The following is a 19,867-nucleotide window of genomic DNA, read 5'->3' as shown; positions in this document are numbered from 1 at the left end:
TATGATGAGTCGTGCTTCACTACCTATCTCTTTTTGGGGGTATGCCTTAGAGACTGCCGCCCATATCCTTAACCGAGTCCCTACTAAGAAGGTTGCCAAAACACCTCATGAGATGTGGACAGGGAAAGCTCCCTCGTTGGCACATATCAAGGTTTGGGGTTGCGAGGCTTTTGTAAGACGAGATACTCACGACAAGCTCGAACCTCGTAGTGAGCGATGTATTTTCATCGGCTACCTGCAGAAATCCTTTGGATATCTCTTCTATAGACCAAAGGACAATGTTGTCTTCGTTGCGAGGAGAGGAGTTTTCCGAGAGCGAGAACTCATAAGCCAAGGAGACAGTGGGAGGCAAATCGAGCTTGAAGCGATTCAAGAATCGATAGATGAAGGAACCTCTACCGCTGGCACTCAACCCGAGGAGGAAACTCCGGTTGAACCGATTGACGAATCCTTACCTCTTAGACGTTCCGAAAGAGTTAGAGTTCAACCCCAGTTTTATGGTTTTCATATTACTACCGAAGGGGACACGTATATTAGTGATGGTACACTAATAAACCTTGATGAACCTAATAGCTATAAGGAAGCCATGGCAAGCCCGGAGTCTACAAAATGGAAAGAGGCAATGGATAGCGAGATCCAATCCATGTATGATAACCAAGTTTGGAATTTGGTTGATAATGTGCCCGGACGTAAGACTGTTGGGTGCAAATGGATTTTCAAGAAGAAGACCAACGTGGATGGAAACGTACACACATATAAAGCGCGATTGGTCGCGAAGGGCTTTACTCAAACTCCCGGAGTTGACTATGACGAGACCTTCTCACCAATTGCGAAGATAAAAATTTATTAGAGTGATGCTAGCTATTGCCGCATTTCATGATTATGAGATTTGGCAAATGGATGTCAAGACCGCTTTCCTTAACGGAAAGTTGGCTGAGGATGTTTACATGGCTCAGCCAGAGGGGTTTGTGGATCCGAAGCATCCGAATAGAGTGTGTAAGCTTAAGAAGTCTATTTATGGACTTAAGCAAGCATCTCGCAGATGGAATCTTTGCTTCGATGAGAAAGTCAAAGAGTTTGGATTTATACGAAGCGAAGATGAATCGTGTGTATATGTCAAAGCCAGTGGGAGCATAGTTAGCTTTCTCGTTTTGTATGTCGATGACATACTACTCATAGGAAACGACATCCCGACTCTACAGGAGGTTAAGTCCTGGCTCGGGAAGTGCTTCTCTATGAAGGACCTCGGAGAGGCTTCCTATATTTTGGGAATAAGGATAGTAAGAGAGAGAACTAAGAGACTAATAGGACTTAGTCAGAACACTTACTTAGAGAAGGTACTAAAACGTTTTAGTATGGAAAACTCAAAGAAGGGAGAATTACCGATACAAAGTAATACCAAGTTGAGTAAGACTCAAAGTCCGAGTACCGAAGCTGAAATAGCATAAATGAGCCGAGTACCATACGCTTCCACAGTTGGCTCAATCATGTATGCTATGACTTGTACTCGCCCCGATGTAGCCTTTGCCTTGAGCATGGTTAGTAGATATCAAGGGAATCCTGGCAGAGCTCATTGGGTTGCGGTTAAGAATATCCTTAAGTACCTTCGGAGGACGAAGGAATGGTTCTTGGTCCTCGGAGGGAGTGATGACTTAAAGGTGCGAGGGTATAGTGACGCCAGCTTTCAGACCGACAGGGACAACTACCGTTCGCAGTCGGGCTGGGTCTTTACCCTGAATGGAGGAACAGTGACTTGGAAAAGTTACAAGCAGGAAACCGTAGCTGATTCAACGTGCGAATCAGAGTACATTGCAGCGAGCGAAGCGTCGAAGGAGGCAATAGGGTTGAAGAACTTCATCGGTGATCTTGGAGTTGTACCTGCCATAAAGGAGCCCATGGAGATTTTCTGTGATAATGAAGGAGCGGTTGCCTTGACCAAGGAACCGAGAGATCATGGTAGATCACGACACATCGACAGAAAATATCACTTTATTAGACATCGTGTAGAAGAAGGACAACTCGTAGTGAAGAGGATATCGTCGGAAGATAACCCAGCAGATCCGCTTACGAAGGGACTGAGTAGGGTTAAGCACTTGCAGCATGCTAGGAGTATTGGGCTGAAGGATGATATTAGCATAGATTAGATAGTAGTAGAAACGTGTAATAGATAAATGTAATTAACATTTGATGATTAAATAAAAGAGTATTATTTATGAGTAATGTTACTGTCTTATGTTAATTGTTTAACTATTGTTTCATTTTGCATGTTTTGACTTACATAATAATTGAGTTTATTAAGGATAATCGAATTATTCAAATTGTCCACAATTGTTCATATGTTGGAAGTAGATATGAATGAAGATTGTCATGAATTGGTGTGTTGATTGTCTAAATGGTATTAGACATAGCAAAGGGTTGCTGCAACGTTCATGAGTGCTTATGAACTAGTTTTGAGCATTGGAACAAACCCGCGCTTGCTGGAATCACCTTATGGAATATGATATAAAAGGGTGATCGCAAGACGATAATATCATATAGTCTTAAAACCTAGATATATGGTTTGTTATTTGTTAATTGGTTATACATTGATAATGAGAAAACGCATCAGTAACTCGATGTTATAAAACGCATTATTGTATATAGTTGAGTAATGAATAAGTAAATGCATATAAGTCGAAGTTTATCTGTAACTTTTATCTGAAGAGGATAAAAGCGATATCTCGGCTGCTTGATGATTTGATTTGACTTATGTGCCAGGCCCGGTTAGAACTGAATTGATGTGTTCGATTAAGTTCTATGTCAAATAAATCGGAGATCAAGAAACCAAAATGCTAGACTAATTATTCCATAGAATTGTCAGCATGATATCTAACAGAGGACTGTACGATCCCTTATCTAAAGGACAAGATTGATTAGATCAGAGTTTGACAGCGTCTTTAAGAGCTACAATTGCAAATCGAATTGTACTTGTGCATATAGTTACTAGACTTATCCAAGTGGGAGACTGTTGGAATAGTGTCTAAGGCTGCAACTATATTAGGCAAGTATTTGATCCGATTGTGCATGGTCCTTTTGGGTTGCCTTCACCATAGCAACCTGACAGGATGATTTATTATGAGAGAATAAATATTATTGATATATTATGAGAATAAGATAATGAATAATAATATTGTTATTTGATTAATATAAGTCATAAATTAATTAGAATTAATTTGGTGACTTAAAGAGATTAATTAAATAAGAGGGTATAAACTGTCAATTATTTGATAGTTACACTTTGGGCTGTAAATCCTTCTTGGATAGGGTTGGACGATTTCTAGGGCTTAGGATAAGCCACAAATCGTCCAAGGGCTTATCATGGAAAGGATTTGGATTGCTTTAAGGAAAGATTATCCAACTAGGGTTTAAGGGTGAAAACCCTAGGAGCCTTACAAGTATAAATAGACCCCTAGGGCAAGGGAAATCGGCACCTCTGCTAAAGCAAAGAAACCCTGGCCGATTTCTAATCCCTCTCCTCTCTCTCAAATCATCCTCTTTCTAGTTGGTGTTTCATTAGAGGAGTGACAATTGTGACTCTAGAGCTCCAAGAACAAGAAGATCAAACAAGTGTTTCAAGGTAAGCTTCTAACTCTGATTTTGTATTGTTCTTATACTTAATTAGCCATTAGAAGTGTTGGATTCAATGCGTGTTTAATTAGAGAAACCTAGATCCAAGCATTAGGGTTTGCATGTGTACATAGGAATGTTCATATGGCCAAAACCCATCAATAAGTAACTTGGAGGGAATTTCCATCCAACTTTTATGCTTCATCTTCAAGGCCGATTTTGGATAAGATAAGTGTCGAATTAGCAAAAAGTGCGTGTTACATAAGTCATAAGAAATTTCATCTAGTTTTCAGAACATTTTAATCTCGTCAATTAGACTTATGAGTCATCAGATATACCCGAAACACTGAAGAGGAGTCAATCTGCCAGCAATATCCTTTTTGCATCTTTTCAACTCCATTCTCTTCCTTTTGCATTCCAGCTCCCATTTTTACTGTAATTGAATTTTTCAAAGCATATTAAGTATCTTTTAGTTCTAAATAACATAAAAACATAGTATAAAATAATAAGAAAACATCATAAATATATGCATAGAATAGACGTTATCAGCTGATACTTTCCAACTACATGGACCAAGGAAGGTCTAGATCTGATGTTGCAACCTTAGATCTAGACCCAGAACCCGAAATGAATCCTAATCATGCTAAAATGGCCCCAAATCAACATCCAAGACTAGATCTAGATGCAACAAGGTCAAGATAACAACTTGTTACCTTCAAACTGATGTCAATGAGCATAGAAGTCGAATCCCCTAGCTCCTCTTTGATCAAATCTTCTAGAACTCCAAGCCTTGTTCTTACAATTTATTCAAAACACTCCTTTCTTACTTTAGACACTAAAAAACAGGTTTGGAATCGAGTAGAACAACTTCTGGACGTTAAGGGGTGATAAGGAGGCTGGGGAAAGGACTCAAGGTCCTTTAAATAGGGTGCAAACCCTAGAAATTAGGGTTTTCTCTTTCCAGCACCAACTCGTCAAGTCCAGCCGCCGACTTGACGAGTTGGGTCACTTAACACGTGATCAACACCCGCTCTGACTTGACGAGTCAAGACACCTACTCGCCGAGTCGACTCCCTTAATTACACAAAGACCCCTGAACTTATTGTTAGGATTAAAACCCTAATTGTGATTTGATGAACAAGATGCGGAAAATAAGAACAAACACAAATAAAGAAGATATGTTGAATGATCACTCGATTTATTCAAACATGAGGAATAAATTACACTTTCAGCATAGACTAAAGAATCTAACACTACATAAGAAACCTCACAATGTGTCGGCTACATTTTTCCTCACTCTTAACCCTAATAATGAATAATACATGACTATTTATAGGGAAAAGACAAGCCTTGAGCTTTTAACCTACACTTCATCAAGGGCCCCATTGCCATCATCCATGGAGTGCTTTGAAACCCTACAATCTCCCCCTCAAAGTATGGAATGGATGACAATGCTTTAACTTCCAAAACAAGCATCTAGCAAATAAAAAGATCTCGCAACGAGGAATAGAGGAAGCAATCCACGAATCTTGATTCTTCAATAGTCTTCAAACACGGGCTCTAGGATATATAAATCAAGCACTGAAGTAATGTCTTTAAACTTCATTTTCAAATGTAATCCCAAAAAAATCTTCATGAAAACCAAACCCACCATAAAAACCCATTTCAAAACAAAGAAACCGAATCACTTCTTGTCTTTGAAGAGCTCTCCCTCCAAGTCACAATGATCTTCAAATAAGCTAATGATATAAGCCACCAAAAATTATCATGTAACAATCCAAAATTTAATATTCGTAATACCACTTGATCGAGAAAGTACTAGAAATCGGAGATATAACAAGTCCTTAGATGAGCTCGATGAAGAACTTCTACTGTAAATGATACTTCTCTGTAAAAGCTTTAGCAGAGCTCGATGAAGAACTTCTACTGTAAAAGCTACCTTCATAATTTTACCACAAGCTTTATAAAAAATCTTCAACTTTGAAAAGTCACAAATCCAATTTTGAATGGCCATACCAAATTCTCCCCCGATTTATAATCGAAAACGTAATTATAAATCATTCTAATGGTCATGAGAATGATCTTGAATGGATAAAAATTACTATGCTCCCCCATGACAAAATGATATAAACAATGAAGTATAAAATCCGAAAAAGTCGTGAAATTTTGTCGTTATCATGAAAAGCGACTTTCCGAACCGCCAAGATTTGATGGAATATTTATTTTTCTAATCACGAAAAAAATATGTGTGTTAAAAAATCCAAAACTGTTCACCGGCCCTCAAATTTGTAAACTTTTCTGAATATTGGGCATAAACTGTCGCTTGCTGAAAGACAGGGGCTGGAATGGAAATTCTGCATCAATACACCCCTTTATTTGTAACAAAAACCGAAAATGGTCCAAAAATACCAAATTGTGAAAACAATAGGCACCAAAAGTGCCAATTCGCTGAGGTTTCAGGGACTAAAAATGAAACATTAAGTCTTCTTCTCCATTTTAATCAACCAATGCAAATCGAACGTGAACTGCCAATCACGAGAACTGAGTTCGTTTGTGTGATGCGAATTAAGTCCATCCTTATTTCCGATTGCGAGAGGAGAACTGACTTCGAGCCAATTTTAAATGCGAAACCATGCAAAATACCGACTGCGAGAACAGGTTCGCTTTCATTCTTGATGCGAATCTCAGTCAACCTGGAATCCATAGATATTAAGCGAATCTCATTCTATACCACCTCAGCAAAAATGTGTGCGTGCCCAGAATAACGAGCTCCAATAGTTCGCAACGATTCTATTTGATCCAAATAAACCATTTGAAGTGCCTGCGACTGAATGCGAGCATTACAAGCATCAAATATACCAACAACAAACAGTTAAGTCTGAAATCGGTCTTGATTTTGACTTCAAATAAACCCTTTTGAGTGGATATGAGTGTGAACCCAGAATCCAATTCCAAATCCAAGTCGATCACAGGTGAAACAGTTCGTACCCAAAAAATTCACGACTTCAATTTTGACTTTTATTGTTTGACTCGCAACAACATCTGCTAATTCCGATAAAATCCAATCCTGATTTCATTGGTTCCGATCTCCAAACAAAATTTTCACAATTTCGATTTGATCTCCAAATCGCAAATCAAATCTGATTCCTTCATTGATCTCGAAAAACATTGAGCATCAGAACCTAACGCTTGACAACACCAAAATCATCTCCGCAAATCGATTTCTAGATCAAACCTAGATGATCGGTAGAATGCAACATAAATCTTCATGAATAGTAGCTTGAATAGAATTTTGATTCCAAGACGCCAAAACACAAATAATCTTCAATAACTTGTGCAGAAATTATCAAACCAAGAACCGATGCTTCAAAAATCAACAGATCTTCAAAGACCCGCTCTGATACCACTTGTTATGATTAAAACCCTAATTGTGATTTGATGAACAAGATGTGGAAAATAAGAACAAACACAAATAAAGAAGATATGTCGAATGATCACTCGATTTATTCAAACATGAGGAATAAATTACACTTTCAGCATAGACTAAAGAATCTAACACTACATAAAAAACCTCACAACGTGGCAGCTACATTTTTCCTCACTCTTAACCCTAATAATGAATAATACATGACTATTTATAGGGAAAAGACAAGCCTTGGGCTTTTAACATACACTTCATCAAGGGGCCCATTGCCATCATCCATGGAGTGCTTTGAAACCCTACACTTATACTCTTGAACTTTGGGATGTTACAATATCTCTTCTATCATCTAGTTATCCATAAGAAACACTTGATTCCTAGCCATGAAACAAGCACCAAATGCAAGATCTTCAAGAGTTCATGACCGTGAACCTTTCATGTAGCTATAAACCCTTCAAAGGTGCTTGATAGGACCGTGAACCATCCTTCCTTGGCCATAAACCCTTCATATGATCATGTTTGGGCCGTGAACACTTCTTGGGTGGCCGTGAAATCCTTTCATACCATCACATGTGATTGTAACACTTCATTCCAAGTGTTTCCTAGTCCCTAAGGTTGTTTCCTTGCATGTTAGTTGTTTTAAACACTAATTACATGCCTATATATGCCATTATATGTCATTTAGGACTCATTTGTGTCTTGGGAATTCATTCGTGGAACTTCTCATCCTTACACGAACCTTCAATTGAATCACCCACATAAGGAGAGTTCATACCCCTATAAGGCTATAACCAATCTTTTAAATGTTTTAAACGCTTTTAAGAGGGGGGGGGGGGGGGGATACAAGTTGAACACAATGATAATTGTGTAAATGTTTATCCGTGATAAACATCATTTTAAAGGATTTCTTATGCTTTTATAAGTGATCAAATCATTTCAAAAACTCTTTTAAAGTTATGTTACTTTGTTGTTTATAAAACTTTGTTTTTAAAGTATAATCATAACTCAGTAGATAATCAAGTCTTTTCTACAAATCAAAGACAGTACAAAACAAAATACTACTAAACTATAATAGGTATAGTATAGGGGTTCAGAACATACAATAACAAGAATAGGGAGGAACATACAATAACAAGAACAGAAAGGAACATACGATAACAAGAACAAGATAACATGTATGTGAGACTACTTCACGGCTTAGCATACTTGTTAGGTCGCGTTTTGTAACCAGAGTCTCCTGGAGGGAGAGCATGAGTTTGTGTATATATCTATACGTGATTGACACCCCATACCTTGCTACTAGCTACAGTGGGACTTGCAAGTCTACGGGTGACAAATGTTACATCAATTTCGGCGCCAGTAGGTCTTCGTGTTAAACACGTGTCATATCAGTATGGTTATAACCACATCACATTTTAACCTTAATTAACAAACTGGTTTTAAGGTAGTAAGTGCTTCAGTAATTACTTATACAATATTACTGAATACTTTCATTTTTCCCATTACATTCATATACTGATCTTCTCACATAAAAGGTAATGCAAACTATTTTCTAGTAAAGATCGTCTTAAACTTAGGAAAAGACAAACATTACAGTTGAGTCTTAGTACATTCAGTAAAAAGGGTGCCTATAATGCTAACTTTATGATTCCTCGGTAGATACATCAGGGATATATATTAATCAGGTCCGGTAGACATTAGAATGTGTGCTTTCCGCTTCATTTTCTGTTCCTTGTTTGGTTGTGGGCTTAGAGCAGATGCACCCAGTCTACTATCTATCCGATCTTAGTTATATATATATATATATATATATATATATATATATATATATATATATATATATATATATATATATATATTCCATATACACCAAGTAATCATAAAGAGTACGTTGGTATGGATCAGGTCATAGTATACAAGTTCAATATACCGTTTTCTAGTACAGAAACATAATTTTCAGATAGAACATTTAGTAGGCTAAACTAGAAACTTATCAGAAAAAGGGTTTAATTCATTTTATTAAACCAGTATAGCTTAAAGGACATTTAGTGGTTAATTCTTAATACCTTAGTTTATACATCAGGGTTATATGTAATTAATATCCGATAGGCAGTTGGATGTGTGCTTTTCGCCTTACTTCCTGCTCATTGTTTGGTTGTGGACTTATGACAGATTCACCCATTTAACTGTTCGTTCGATATTAGATTATATATAGCTTGTATAAACTAAGTGATTATAGAAGGAACTATTGTGGTTACCATTTTTACTAAAGGAAATATATGATTTTCTTAAAGAATGTTTTCATCAAATATAAAGAACTATTACAGTTAACTCCGTAAGTACCAAATGAGTACACCATGGTTATATACAACGAAGATCTAACAAACAATGGGATGTGTGACTTCTGCCTCATTCCCTGTTTCTTGTTTGGTTGTGGGCTTAGGGCAGATTCACACAATCGATTGTCTGTTTACTCTAAATTGTATATAACTTGTATCCATTTAATACTCATAGAAGGAATTGTAGAGACATTTTTACTTTCATTCATCATATCAAAAAATATAGGATTTTCTGGAGGAACATGTGAACTTTTCTAAAAGAACTTACAACTTACTTTTCATCACTTAAATACTTATGAACTCACCAGCTTAAATGCTGATCTACTCTTTCAAAATAACTTGTATTCTCAAGAAACTAGTAGACAGGTACACACATTGGGATTCAGAAGATGGAGTATAGTAGCTTCATGTCTTGTTTTGTTATTTACTTTTGGAGTCTATCTCTTGTGAACCACCTACTTTGTAAACACTTTCATATTAATGCAGTGGTTGTTTGTTACTTTGATTACTATGATGCATGTGTTGTGATACAAAACATGACGTCCTCCGCCCCCAAACGTTTCCGCCGTTCCAGCTTGGCGGTGTGACATTAACCGACGATTAATTGCTTCATACAAAATACCTACTTGATAGTGTTGTTCAAGTGCATGATTGTTATTCCTCATACGAGCTCGGACCCATCTACTAAATTCGAATGAAGATAAATCGAGGAGATATATATGTTGTATACTTGACAAAATGACTTAAGAAGATAAAAAAAATCACCTCATCTTTTACTTTTCACTTTTCTTTACCATAACACTTCGGTGGATGCAACTAACCTCGACACACTGAACATATCTTGATGTTGTATTTGTAAATCTTGACAAAGTAGATTAGTGACCATTTTTTCTCTATATACAAAACAAAATCTATTTCAAACGTAGTCATAGTAAGTATCGTAAGTCGAATCCACATTTTTTTAATTGAGGAGGGCCATAGTTAATAATTTTAAGTAGAACTTCACACATCGAACTAAGCAATTGAGATTAAAACCGATTAAAATGAGAACACAACTGGTTGCTGGTAGCCTACCTTAGCTTCTTGTAATGTTATAATTTACCAACCCAATTGAGATCTCTAACTGTCTCTAGCTCATTAGTAGAGATCAAATATGCAATTTGCTCGGTTTATGCAACTCTTAGTTTGTACGTACACTCGAAGAAGCAGAAGCACGAATAACATTTATAACAAAATATAACTTAGTAAAAAACTTATACAATGCAATGACTCTTTGTAAAGCATCTATTAATGGTATATGCAATCAATGAACAACACATTAAACATACATACATAATACACATGTGGAATTGTTAGCATATGTCAAGGGAAAGTAGATGACTTGATGATGTCGATTGTCGCATGTTCAGTTTGTAAAGATCTCTATATTCTAATAAAATAATAGTTTTATTCTTCTTTTGATATGTGTCATCATATTAGGTCTCATAACTAATGCATATTTCTTTTGCCATGTGTCACCCTATTTTGTCTCCTAATGAATGCATGCCACTTGTCAACCTATTAATTCTCCATTTTAAATTTTAAAGTCTAAATTTCTTACTCTAATTATATTAAATTGATAACATTAGAATAAAAATTAAAATAAAATTAATATACATTATAAAGTGATATAATTTTGCATATTTATTTAAATCAATGATTATAAATTTATATAACCAAAAAAAATCTATTAATTAATAATTTATTTAAAATAAATGATTAATAATTTTAAAATTTATTATTAAAATTTAATTAATTTTATATCAGGTTCATCTAACTTATAACCAGTTTAATTAATATCGATGGAATTGACTATTGAGTCCAACTCCCAACATTTAGCCAGCTATTCATTATCATTTGGGATGGCTCATGCCTCATGGTACCGGTTCAAGGCTAATATAGCAGGCCACATGCTGGGTCTTAGGATTACGACTTGGGAAACATATGGCCCAAATATTTTTTTTTTCTAATGTACATAATCATTAGCCAAAAAAATCTATTAGCCCATTTAAACATATTAATATAATTTTGTATTGATTTAATAGTTTATGTATATTTTATAAATAAAATTAGGTTTGACTATTTATTGAAAGAAAATACTACCCAAATATTTATCAAACATAATAAAATAAGTAAGTAAAGCAATTACAAAAACTTAAAAAACTAAACGACTTAGAGTTTTTATATTTTTATTTATTATTTATTATTATGCATTTTTTTTGAACCGGCAAATTTAATATACTCCTAAGCTAACAACACCTATTTCACCTATATCCACGACGGGACTTGAACCCGTCGACCTCAAAGAGGGAGGACATCACCTGATACCACTGGGCTACAAGCCCTTTGATTGGTATTTTCTGCATCCATTAGTATACTCCTTTAAAGGATAACACGTTTAGGAATAGTGACATTTTATGCTTCATAGTTTAGCCACAACAGTTTCAAGAAGTTGTCACTTTTGGTCCCTTATTTTTATGATTCATAGTTTAGCCACAACAGTTTCAAGAAGTTACCACTTTTGGTCCCTTTTGTTTTATGTAGTCCACTTTTTGTCCCTTGTATTTTATGTTTGCCACTTTTGGTCCCTTGTATTTTATGTTTGTCACTTTTGGTTCCTTGCATTTTATATATATTAAATATTAGTCACAAATGTTTAAAGATTTTGCTACTTTGGTCCCTTGCATTTATCAAATATGACCTCTAAATTTTTGTTGTTTTAAATGTACCGATTTTTGTGTTTCTTTTTATATATATAAAAAAATGTCTTGGGCGAAGGCTAGTTTCATTAATTTACCATGTTTTATTCCCAGTTTGCATTGGCTTTCATGCATACATTCCATTCATTAGACCATATTTCGGGACTTTGTGCATCTTGGTGCATTTGTTGCAATCTCTCGTTGTTTTAACGATGAGCACTCAAAAAATAAGAGAAAAATCACCATCTATTCCTACTTGAAAGATTAATAAAAAAGATGGTCAAACAGAAAATATTGCATCTGCTTGAAAAGATGTTGCATTTATTGTTGCGGTGAAGTCCTAGAACTTATTACTCCAAACATCATGAAAATAATGTTTCACTAGATATCAATGAAATATCAAGTCAAGATTATTATAAAATATTTTCAAACGTATTAAAAATAAGAATTTTTATTAATAATACCAAAGTCCACTTCTTGTATTTTACAAAAAAAATGCAAGTTTTAAATTAAAACTACGGGATTTTTTGTTCTTAAAATCAAAAAGGGTTTTACGGAAATGTTATACCTCTTATGTTATGTGTTTTTGAAAAAAAAAATCTCGTAAAAAAGTTTGTTAATTAAGGCACCTCACTTTATTTTATATAATTATAAGTTTTTATAAAATATAAAATTTTGTGTCGAGCTTTAAGGATGAGACAAAAGAATTGGGACTTTGGAATATCATTTTAGAATATATTAAATAAAATCCCATACAAACAACATTTTATCTTGCACTAATTAACAATCTAACCTTTTTTTTTTCTCCAGTTATGAGACACAATGTGATGTCTATTGATCATGTCTAGAAGATACAAAAATGAACCCAGTCACCTTATTTTGTACGATCAATCGATTTCTTAAAATATACGATCTTGATTAGTGATTGTTGGTGATTCCAATATATAAACAATGTTAACTTATTTCATAGGGTTTGCTTTTGACAGAATTGCTATCTGAACTCCATAGGCAAGCTTCCAAGTTGTAATATCAATATCTTCTACTTCATCACGCAATTTTTTTTATTCCCTCAACCTAAATACTTCATTTTGTAGTATCTAGTTGAGTGGTAGCTTCTAGATGACAATTGTAACAGCAAGAGAGTGTGAGTTTGATCCCATTATACTAAGACAAGGTTTCAAGTCTATCATAAAGGCTTCTCGTGTTTCTTGTAGATTATAGTTGAAAGATAAATCGATTAAACAAAGTAATCCATCGAAATAAAGTAAGCTCTCGATGTGGAGCTCAACCGTTATACATCTTTGTGTTTGTAATATGCTTACTTTATCTTTGTATCTTGACAATTTTAAACATTTTAAATGTAAACACTTAACTATTTGGGACCTATTTTGGCTAATTGTTTTCTTAAAAGTTTATTATTGTTTTCCAAAATACTTGAAATAATGACTTTCAAATAGTATACAAGAGGTGTTTGAGTAGCATGTGATTTATTGTTGAAAGTATATAATTTTATTTAATTTTTTATTCTATAACACCATTTTTGGATGCATCGAAAAAAAAAAGCTAGGAGTTTTTATTAAGCTTAGGGGTAATAGGGCTCATATGGCTTACCTACTATTTTGGAAATAGTGCTAGTGAGATTATATGTGTGTATATATTTAGTGATATAATACATTTATGTGATCTTCATGGGTATTGTGAAATCTTCCTATATACTAATAGTTTAAAATCCAATCTAAACATGAGATTAGTTCACTTTTATGAAAACATAATAATGTTAAAACGTGGTTTGTAACATTGCATGCATGCACATAAGTTATACATGTTCCCGTCAAGTCATTTACTCATGTTACATGTTTTAAATGACGAAATATATTGTTGGAAAAATATGTTTAGTATTTCATTATAGATGCAAGGTATGAAAATAAACAGATACATGAATTATTTATTTTATCTTCAATTTAATGATCGGTTCACCCTTCATTTTGTCAATAATAACTATTTTAACACGTAAAAGTTGATTTTATGTCCTTAGAGTACTTAAAAGAAGGTAAAAAAACCTTTTAAAACAAAATATCCGTTTGTAGGCTATATATAGCTTCATTTTCTGTTAAAAAAAATACCATAAATACATAGTCGTCAAAGGATGTGAAATGCTTATTAAGAAATAGGCACATCAAGAAATATCCATGAAGCTGAGATAAACTTTTAAATATTATTCCTTTCCAAAAATTATAATAGAATTTTCATTTAATATTTTTTGGGGCCCCTAAACAGTGGAATTAACGGTAACGTCCCAATTCCGTAACGGGAAGTTAACGTTCCAACAAACTACTACCAGAAAAGGGTATGGTCCCGTCTGAGCAAAGTTACCCGATCACTACCAACATCATCTTCCACTACACAATATAATAATATCTATATATGTAACTTCTCCTCGGTGCTTTCAATCAATCTTCATCTTCTTCCCAATTCCAGATTAAACCCTAAATCAAAATGCCAATTTGGAACTGGGGATTTCTTCTTTTCGTCTTCGTTTCAGTTAGTAGCGTAGCTTTGTCTGTTTCAGACCCGATTACTCAACAGAAGTTGGACCAGGTTTCGAACTTGCCTGGTCAGAGTTTCAATGTCGACTTTGCACACTATGCTGGGTATGTTACTGTTAATGAAGAATCCGGGAGAGCTCTGTTTTACTGGTTGACGGAAGCTGTTGAGGATCCTGCTTCCAAACCTCTTGTTCTTTGGCTCAATGGAGGTTAGCTACTTACTATGATGTATTTATTTCAGGTATTCCTGTTCTAAATACAGATTCTGCTTGATCATTGTAAATCTGGATTCGAATGATGTTAGGGCTTTGGATCAGCAATATTTATTGGTTAAAAAATTACAATAGGAATTCGTATTGATTGGAAGTGTAATATATGTGCTTATTTTAATGATCTTGTGATAATACGAACTGAGTTGCTGATCTAGATTGTTTCTATAGGGCCTGGATGTTCATCAATTGCATATGGGATGGCTGAAGAAGTCGGGCCATTTCATGTCAATAAAGATGGAAAGTCGGTTTATTTGAACCCGTATTCTTGGAACACTGGTAGGAGTTTACATTTTTTATTACCAAATTTAGTATCAGTTTATTATTGAAAACTTCGTTTAATAATCGTTAACTATTTGCAGTGGCAAATTTGTTGTTTCTTGATTCCCCTGCTGGAGTTGGATATTCTTACTCAAATACCACTTCAGATATCTTGAACAATGGAGATAAAAGAACTGGTATAACTTCAAACCTTTAAGTCACGTTTGGTTTGCAGAGAAGGAATTGGAATGTGAGATTCCATTCCATGAGAGAAATGAATGGAATTGAACTCATATACTGTTGTGTTGCAGCTGCGGATTCACTTCAATTTCTCTTGAATTGGCTTGAAAGATTTCCTCAATTTAAAGGAAGGGATTTCTATATTGCAGGCGAAAGCTATGCAGGTAAGTGATTGTAACATATAAGAATAAAACATCATTCATCATAATCTCAATTTGAAGTACAATGGATACTTAGTTTGACCTCAAAAGTCAATAATGTTATTTCTTTTAGGACATTATGTTCCTCAACTAAGCCAAGCCATTGTGAGATACAACAAAGAAAATTCAAAAAGTCCAATTAATCTCAAGGGTTACATGGTAATTTCTCTCTGACCCAATCTTGTTACAAAAGATATTAAAGTTGATCTTGCATAATTTAATTAATTTTTTTTTGTTGAAGGTGGGAAATGCCCTAACAGATGATTATAGTGATCATGTTGGACTTTTCCAATTTATGTGGGCAGCTGGCTTGATTTCAGATCAAACTTACAAGAAATCAAACGAATTATGTGACAAGGAATCTTTTATTCATCCATCACGTGAATGTGACCAAATAGTTGATATAGCTTATGAAGAAATGGGTAATATCGACGCGTATTCCATTTTTACCCCTCCTTGCACTGCAACTGGTGTCACTAAACGCCTTTTAAGAAGATGGCATGTGAGTATTTCCTTCAATTTGCCTTATATTTTGTGAGAAGGGTATTAATGGAAACATTTTGTTGTACTACAGAAAGTCGGGCACATTGGGCAGAGTTATGATCCTTGTACCGAACAACACTCCACAATTTACTTCAATTTACCCGAGGTCCAAAATGCCCTTCATGTTTTCCACAGCAACACATCAAGAAAATGGGAAACTTGCAAGTACTACTTTTACATAAAGATCATATCTTTAAAAATAACTTATTCAATATGATATTTTATGATTGTTTGTTAATATATTGAATTTTGTTTTGAAGCAATGCGGTAAACTTGAATTGGAAAGATTCTCCTATATCTGTGCTAGATGTTCATCAAGAACTTATAAGCTCGGGACTCCGTGTTTGGATATTCAGGTTCTTGATCTTTTGAAATTTTAAAAAGGTAAAAAAATGCCACCAATTTTGTTTTTAATTTTTAATTTAATTTTTTGTTATAGTGGTGATACGGATGCGGTGATTCCCGTTACTTCTACGCGTTACAGCATAGACGCTCTCAAGCTTCCGACGGTTAGCCCATGGCGTGCATGGTACGATGATGGCCAGGTAATTCCCTCCATCATCAACAACAAACCTGTATGAAGATTTGTAGGTCCCACATGTTGGGACCTTGGATGTTTGGCCCACTGATATGGGCCAAACATCCAGGATATATGTGGTCCCATTTTTTGGGACACACATAACATATGTAGGCCATGTGATTATACATGGCCTAAGTGGGGGGCCATACAGGATCACATGATTTATGGGATGTGTGGCCCACATGAGATATGAAGGTCTGATTGGTTTTGAATAATATATAGGTTGGAGGGTGGACACAGGGGTACGAAGGGTTAACTTTTGTAACGGTCAGGGGAGCAGGGCATGAGGTGCCTTTGCATAGACCGAAGCTAGCGCTTGTGCTCATTAAGAATTTCTTAGCAGGAACTTCCATGGCATCATTTGATCAAGTGATTGAGTCCAAAACTTCTGCTTCAGAACAAGTTAGCGGCTTCTAGAAACTTCTTTGAACTTTTGACTCTTGTTGACATATAAAACACGAATAAATGTTGTGACCATTTCCTTTTGGTCTTGAAAGAGCATCTAGTGGTGTTGTTTTTAGGCAAAGAAGTAGTTGATGTAGTTTGTTGAATATATATATATATATATATATATATATATATATATATATATATATATATATATATATATATATATATATATATATATATATATATATACTTTTTTCAGAAAGAAAGAAAGATGACTAGCAAAATACCAAATTGTCATTGCAAAATCTTTTATTAAAACACGATCGCAATTACCAAATAATTTAACACCCATATATGATATATATCCCATTCATCAACTATTGACCTCTGAAACAATGGTGACGAGAAAAGCTGCATTCCATGCTGTTTCAAGCACTAAACTTTGTTATGTTGCTACAATTTGCCGAATCTAACACTAAACTTTCAAGAATCTTGATCTTTTGGTAAAAGGTTTTTTTTTCCCTACATTATTAATTGGCTGTTCAAGATTGCATTTTTGATAATATAACATCAATTTTTATTCTAATATGTAATCACTTGATTTAGTATCTTACACTACCTGTCAATTGTATAGTTCTCAATGTCCATCATACTAAAGCGATAAAAAACTTCACTTGAAACTTCAATCATCCATATACACTAATTAGACTTTGTGTTATACCCATTGAGGAACTTTGGTTTCAGATCTACTATATGGTTGTAGAAAAACTTTGATCTTGGATATTGCAACTTTGTATTTGATCGTCTGATCTTTGATTTATAAACTTTGGTGATTCATATTCTTGGATGAGTAGAAAGATGTTGTAAGTTGGGATTTGGATCTTGAATTTTTTACTCTAAATTTTGTGAGTCTGTGAACTATGGAGGTGATGTTTGAGATGTGATATCTAAAAATAAAATAAAATTGGAACTGTTAATTAAGTTGATGTTTGAGCTTTAATTTCTGGAACTATTGGGTTGATGTTTGATCTTTCAGTTGATTAGTTGGAATGTAATAGGGTTTCTTGTCTTCAATGTGAAGTGTTGTATAACTTGTTAGACATAAGTTTTGTATATTATAGATTTTCATCTCATCTTCTGCAAAAGGACACTTGATAAATATTCATATAATTGAATTCTTCAACTAGAATTAAAGATTGTTTGTTACAAGATAATACAAAATCCTTGACGATTTGAAATGATTCACGCCAAGTCAACTCATAAAAGACCTAATCCGAAATGATTGACGATTCAAATAACAAAACTAAAGAGTATGGCTACACCAAGCTCAAACCAAACTAACTTTTTTTATTTATTTAGCCAGACTTTGATTAAAGGAAATAAAAAAAAAAAAATAGCAAACAAGGAGTATTAATTACATCAAGGGAGAGCATTATATATATGCTTCTTTTTTTTAATCTGTTTTGATAATATACGCTTCTTCATTATACGACTTGGTATTTCTATGGTTGGCATGTGAAGAAATTTAGCAGCATCTTGTCCTGTAACGAGAGCAGTAGGAGTAACAAGTCGACGATGAACTGCGTACTTGCATTCCAAGCAATTAAAGATCATCCTGTACTGCAACTCTTCACCACAGTGATTGCATCGACCATGACACTTGATCCCTTGAGTAAATGTTAGACGATGTTGGTGATCTTTTATTAGACACGTCCCTCCAAATTTGACATTGGCGAAATAGAAGATACATCTCTTATAGCGGGTATATACAACCTGCTCACACTGTAAGATTAAGGGTGCACAAGCAGTATGCATAGACTGGACACAAAAACTACAATGATAGAACCAAGATTCTGGGTTAAATTCGTCCTCACAAATTTCACAAAAGTAGTCGCTAGGATGGTTCTCGGCTGGATCATATCTAAGGTTTAATGGATGGTCATCGTACTTATGGCTAATCATTCCAGGCAAAAGAAAAGCACACTCTATATCCAAGTAGAAATCGCAAGAAGGGCAATAGAAGGCGATGCAATTTATTAGGTAATAACCACATGCATTGCATGGTGTTTCCGATAGACTGGATGAAGCATCTATTCTTGAGAGAAGATGGTCGGGGTGAGCTTCATGCGTAATTTCTTTGGGTAGGAATGCACAATGGACATCTACATAATACTCACAAATGCTACATCCATACACAAAACCATTGGAAGGTAACATGCAAATCTTACATCCAAAAACACCAAAGAACTTTCCAGTAACGTTACGCATGAGAAAAAGTGTATGGTTTGGATGGCCAGGGCGGTCTTCTATTTTAGGGGGTAGCCTAGCACACCACTCACGAAGAACAAACCCACGATGTCGAACACACATGTAAAATGGCATTTTTGTGATCGGTTTCACACATCCATCACATAATAGTTGAATTTTCTTCAAGGGGTTGTGAAGTAAAATCGAATTCTTATTGAGTGATGTTTACTTGTCTAAAAGAACCAGTGGGTGATTATGAGTAAGATGTTTGAGCTTTTCACCATGGTTTTCCTTAGCTACAAAGTCCTTGTGATTCTTGATAAAATGGTGCTTGAGAAGTTGTAACTTTCATCAGGAAATGGACAACGGAGAAGATTAGGATGGTCATCATCTTTGAAATTTTTACAAATCTTTCCACGACCTGATAAATATGACATACTGAAATTTTATCTAATAATCACGAGCTCTCGGAGCCTCGACCTTCCCC

The 19,867-nt window shown here is 34.8% G+C and overlaps 2 protein-coding genes across 2 annotated transcripts; one reads left to right on the top strand and one right to left on the bottom strand.

The window, feature by feature from the left end:
* The first annotated feature begins 14,479 nt into the window (after positions 1 to 14,479).
* LOC111906933 (serine carboxypeptidase II-2) lies at positions 14,480 to 17,272 on the top strand. The gene is made up of 10 exons (XM_023902722.3): positions 14,480 to 14,859; positions 15,091 to 15,198; positions 15,282 to 15,377; positions 15,492 to 15,584; positions 15,694 to 15,779; positions 15,862 to 16,122; positions 16,195 to 16,328; positions 16,424 to 16,519; positions 16,603 to 16,708; positions 16,966 to 17,272. The coding sequence occupies exons 1-10, from the start codon at positions 14,601 to 14,603 to the stop codon at positions 17,158 to 17,160; spliced, it is 1,434 nt and encodes a 477-aa protein (XP_023758490.1). The 5' UTR covers positions 14,480 to 14,600; the 3' UTR covers positions 17,161 to 17,272.
* A 1,280-nt stretch (positions 17,273 to 18,552) lies between these two features.
* Positions 18,553 to 19,515, bottom strand: LOC111906918 (uncharacterized). The gene has a single exon (XM_023902705.1). It carries the CDS (start codon positions 19,513 to 19,515, stop codon positions 18,553 to 18,555), a length of 963 nt encoding a protein of 320 aa, XP_023758473.1.
* Between the last annotated feature and the right edge of the window lie 352 nt (positions 19,516 to 19,867).

The sequence above is a fragment of the Lactuca sativa genome, chromosome 8, assembly GCF_002870075.4.
Source record: "Lactuca sativa cultivar Salinas chromosome 8, Lsat_Salinas_v11, whole genome shotgun sequence".
Lineage (NCBI taxonomy): Eukaryota > Viridiplantae > Streptophyta > Magnoliopsida > Asterales > Asteraceae > Lactuca > Lactuca sativa.
This window is presented reverse-complemented; position numbering and strand designations above follow the sequence as displayed.

Excerpts from the sequence above, each read along its gene's own strand:
- LOC111906933 (XM_023902722.3), top strand. The coding sequence starts at position 14,601 with ATGCCAATTTGGAACTGGGGATTTCTTCTTTTCGTCTTCGTTTCAGTT. Across the intron at positions 15,780-15,861 it reads TTAATCTCAAGGGTTACATG|GTGGGAAATGCCCTAACAGA; the intron begins GTAATTTCTCTC and ends TTTTTGTTGAAG. Across the intron at positions 16,123-16,194 it reads GCCTTTTAAGAAGATGGCAT|AAAGTCGGGCACATTGGGCA; the intron begins GTGAGTATTTCC and ends GTTGTACTACAG.
- LOC111906918 (XM_023902705.1), bottom strand. The coding sequence starts at position 19,515 with ATGCCATTTTACATGTGTGTTCGACATCGTGGGTTTGTTCTTCGTGAG.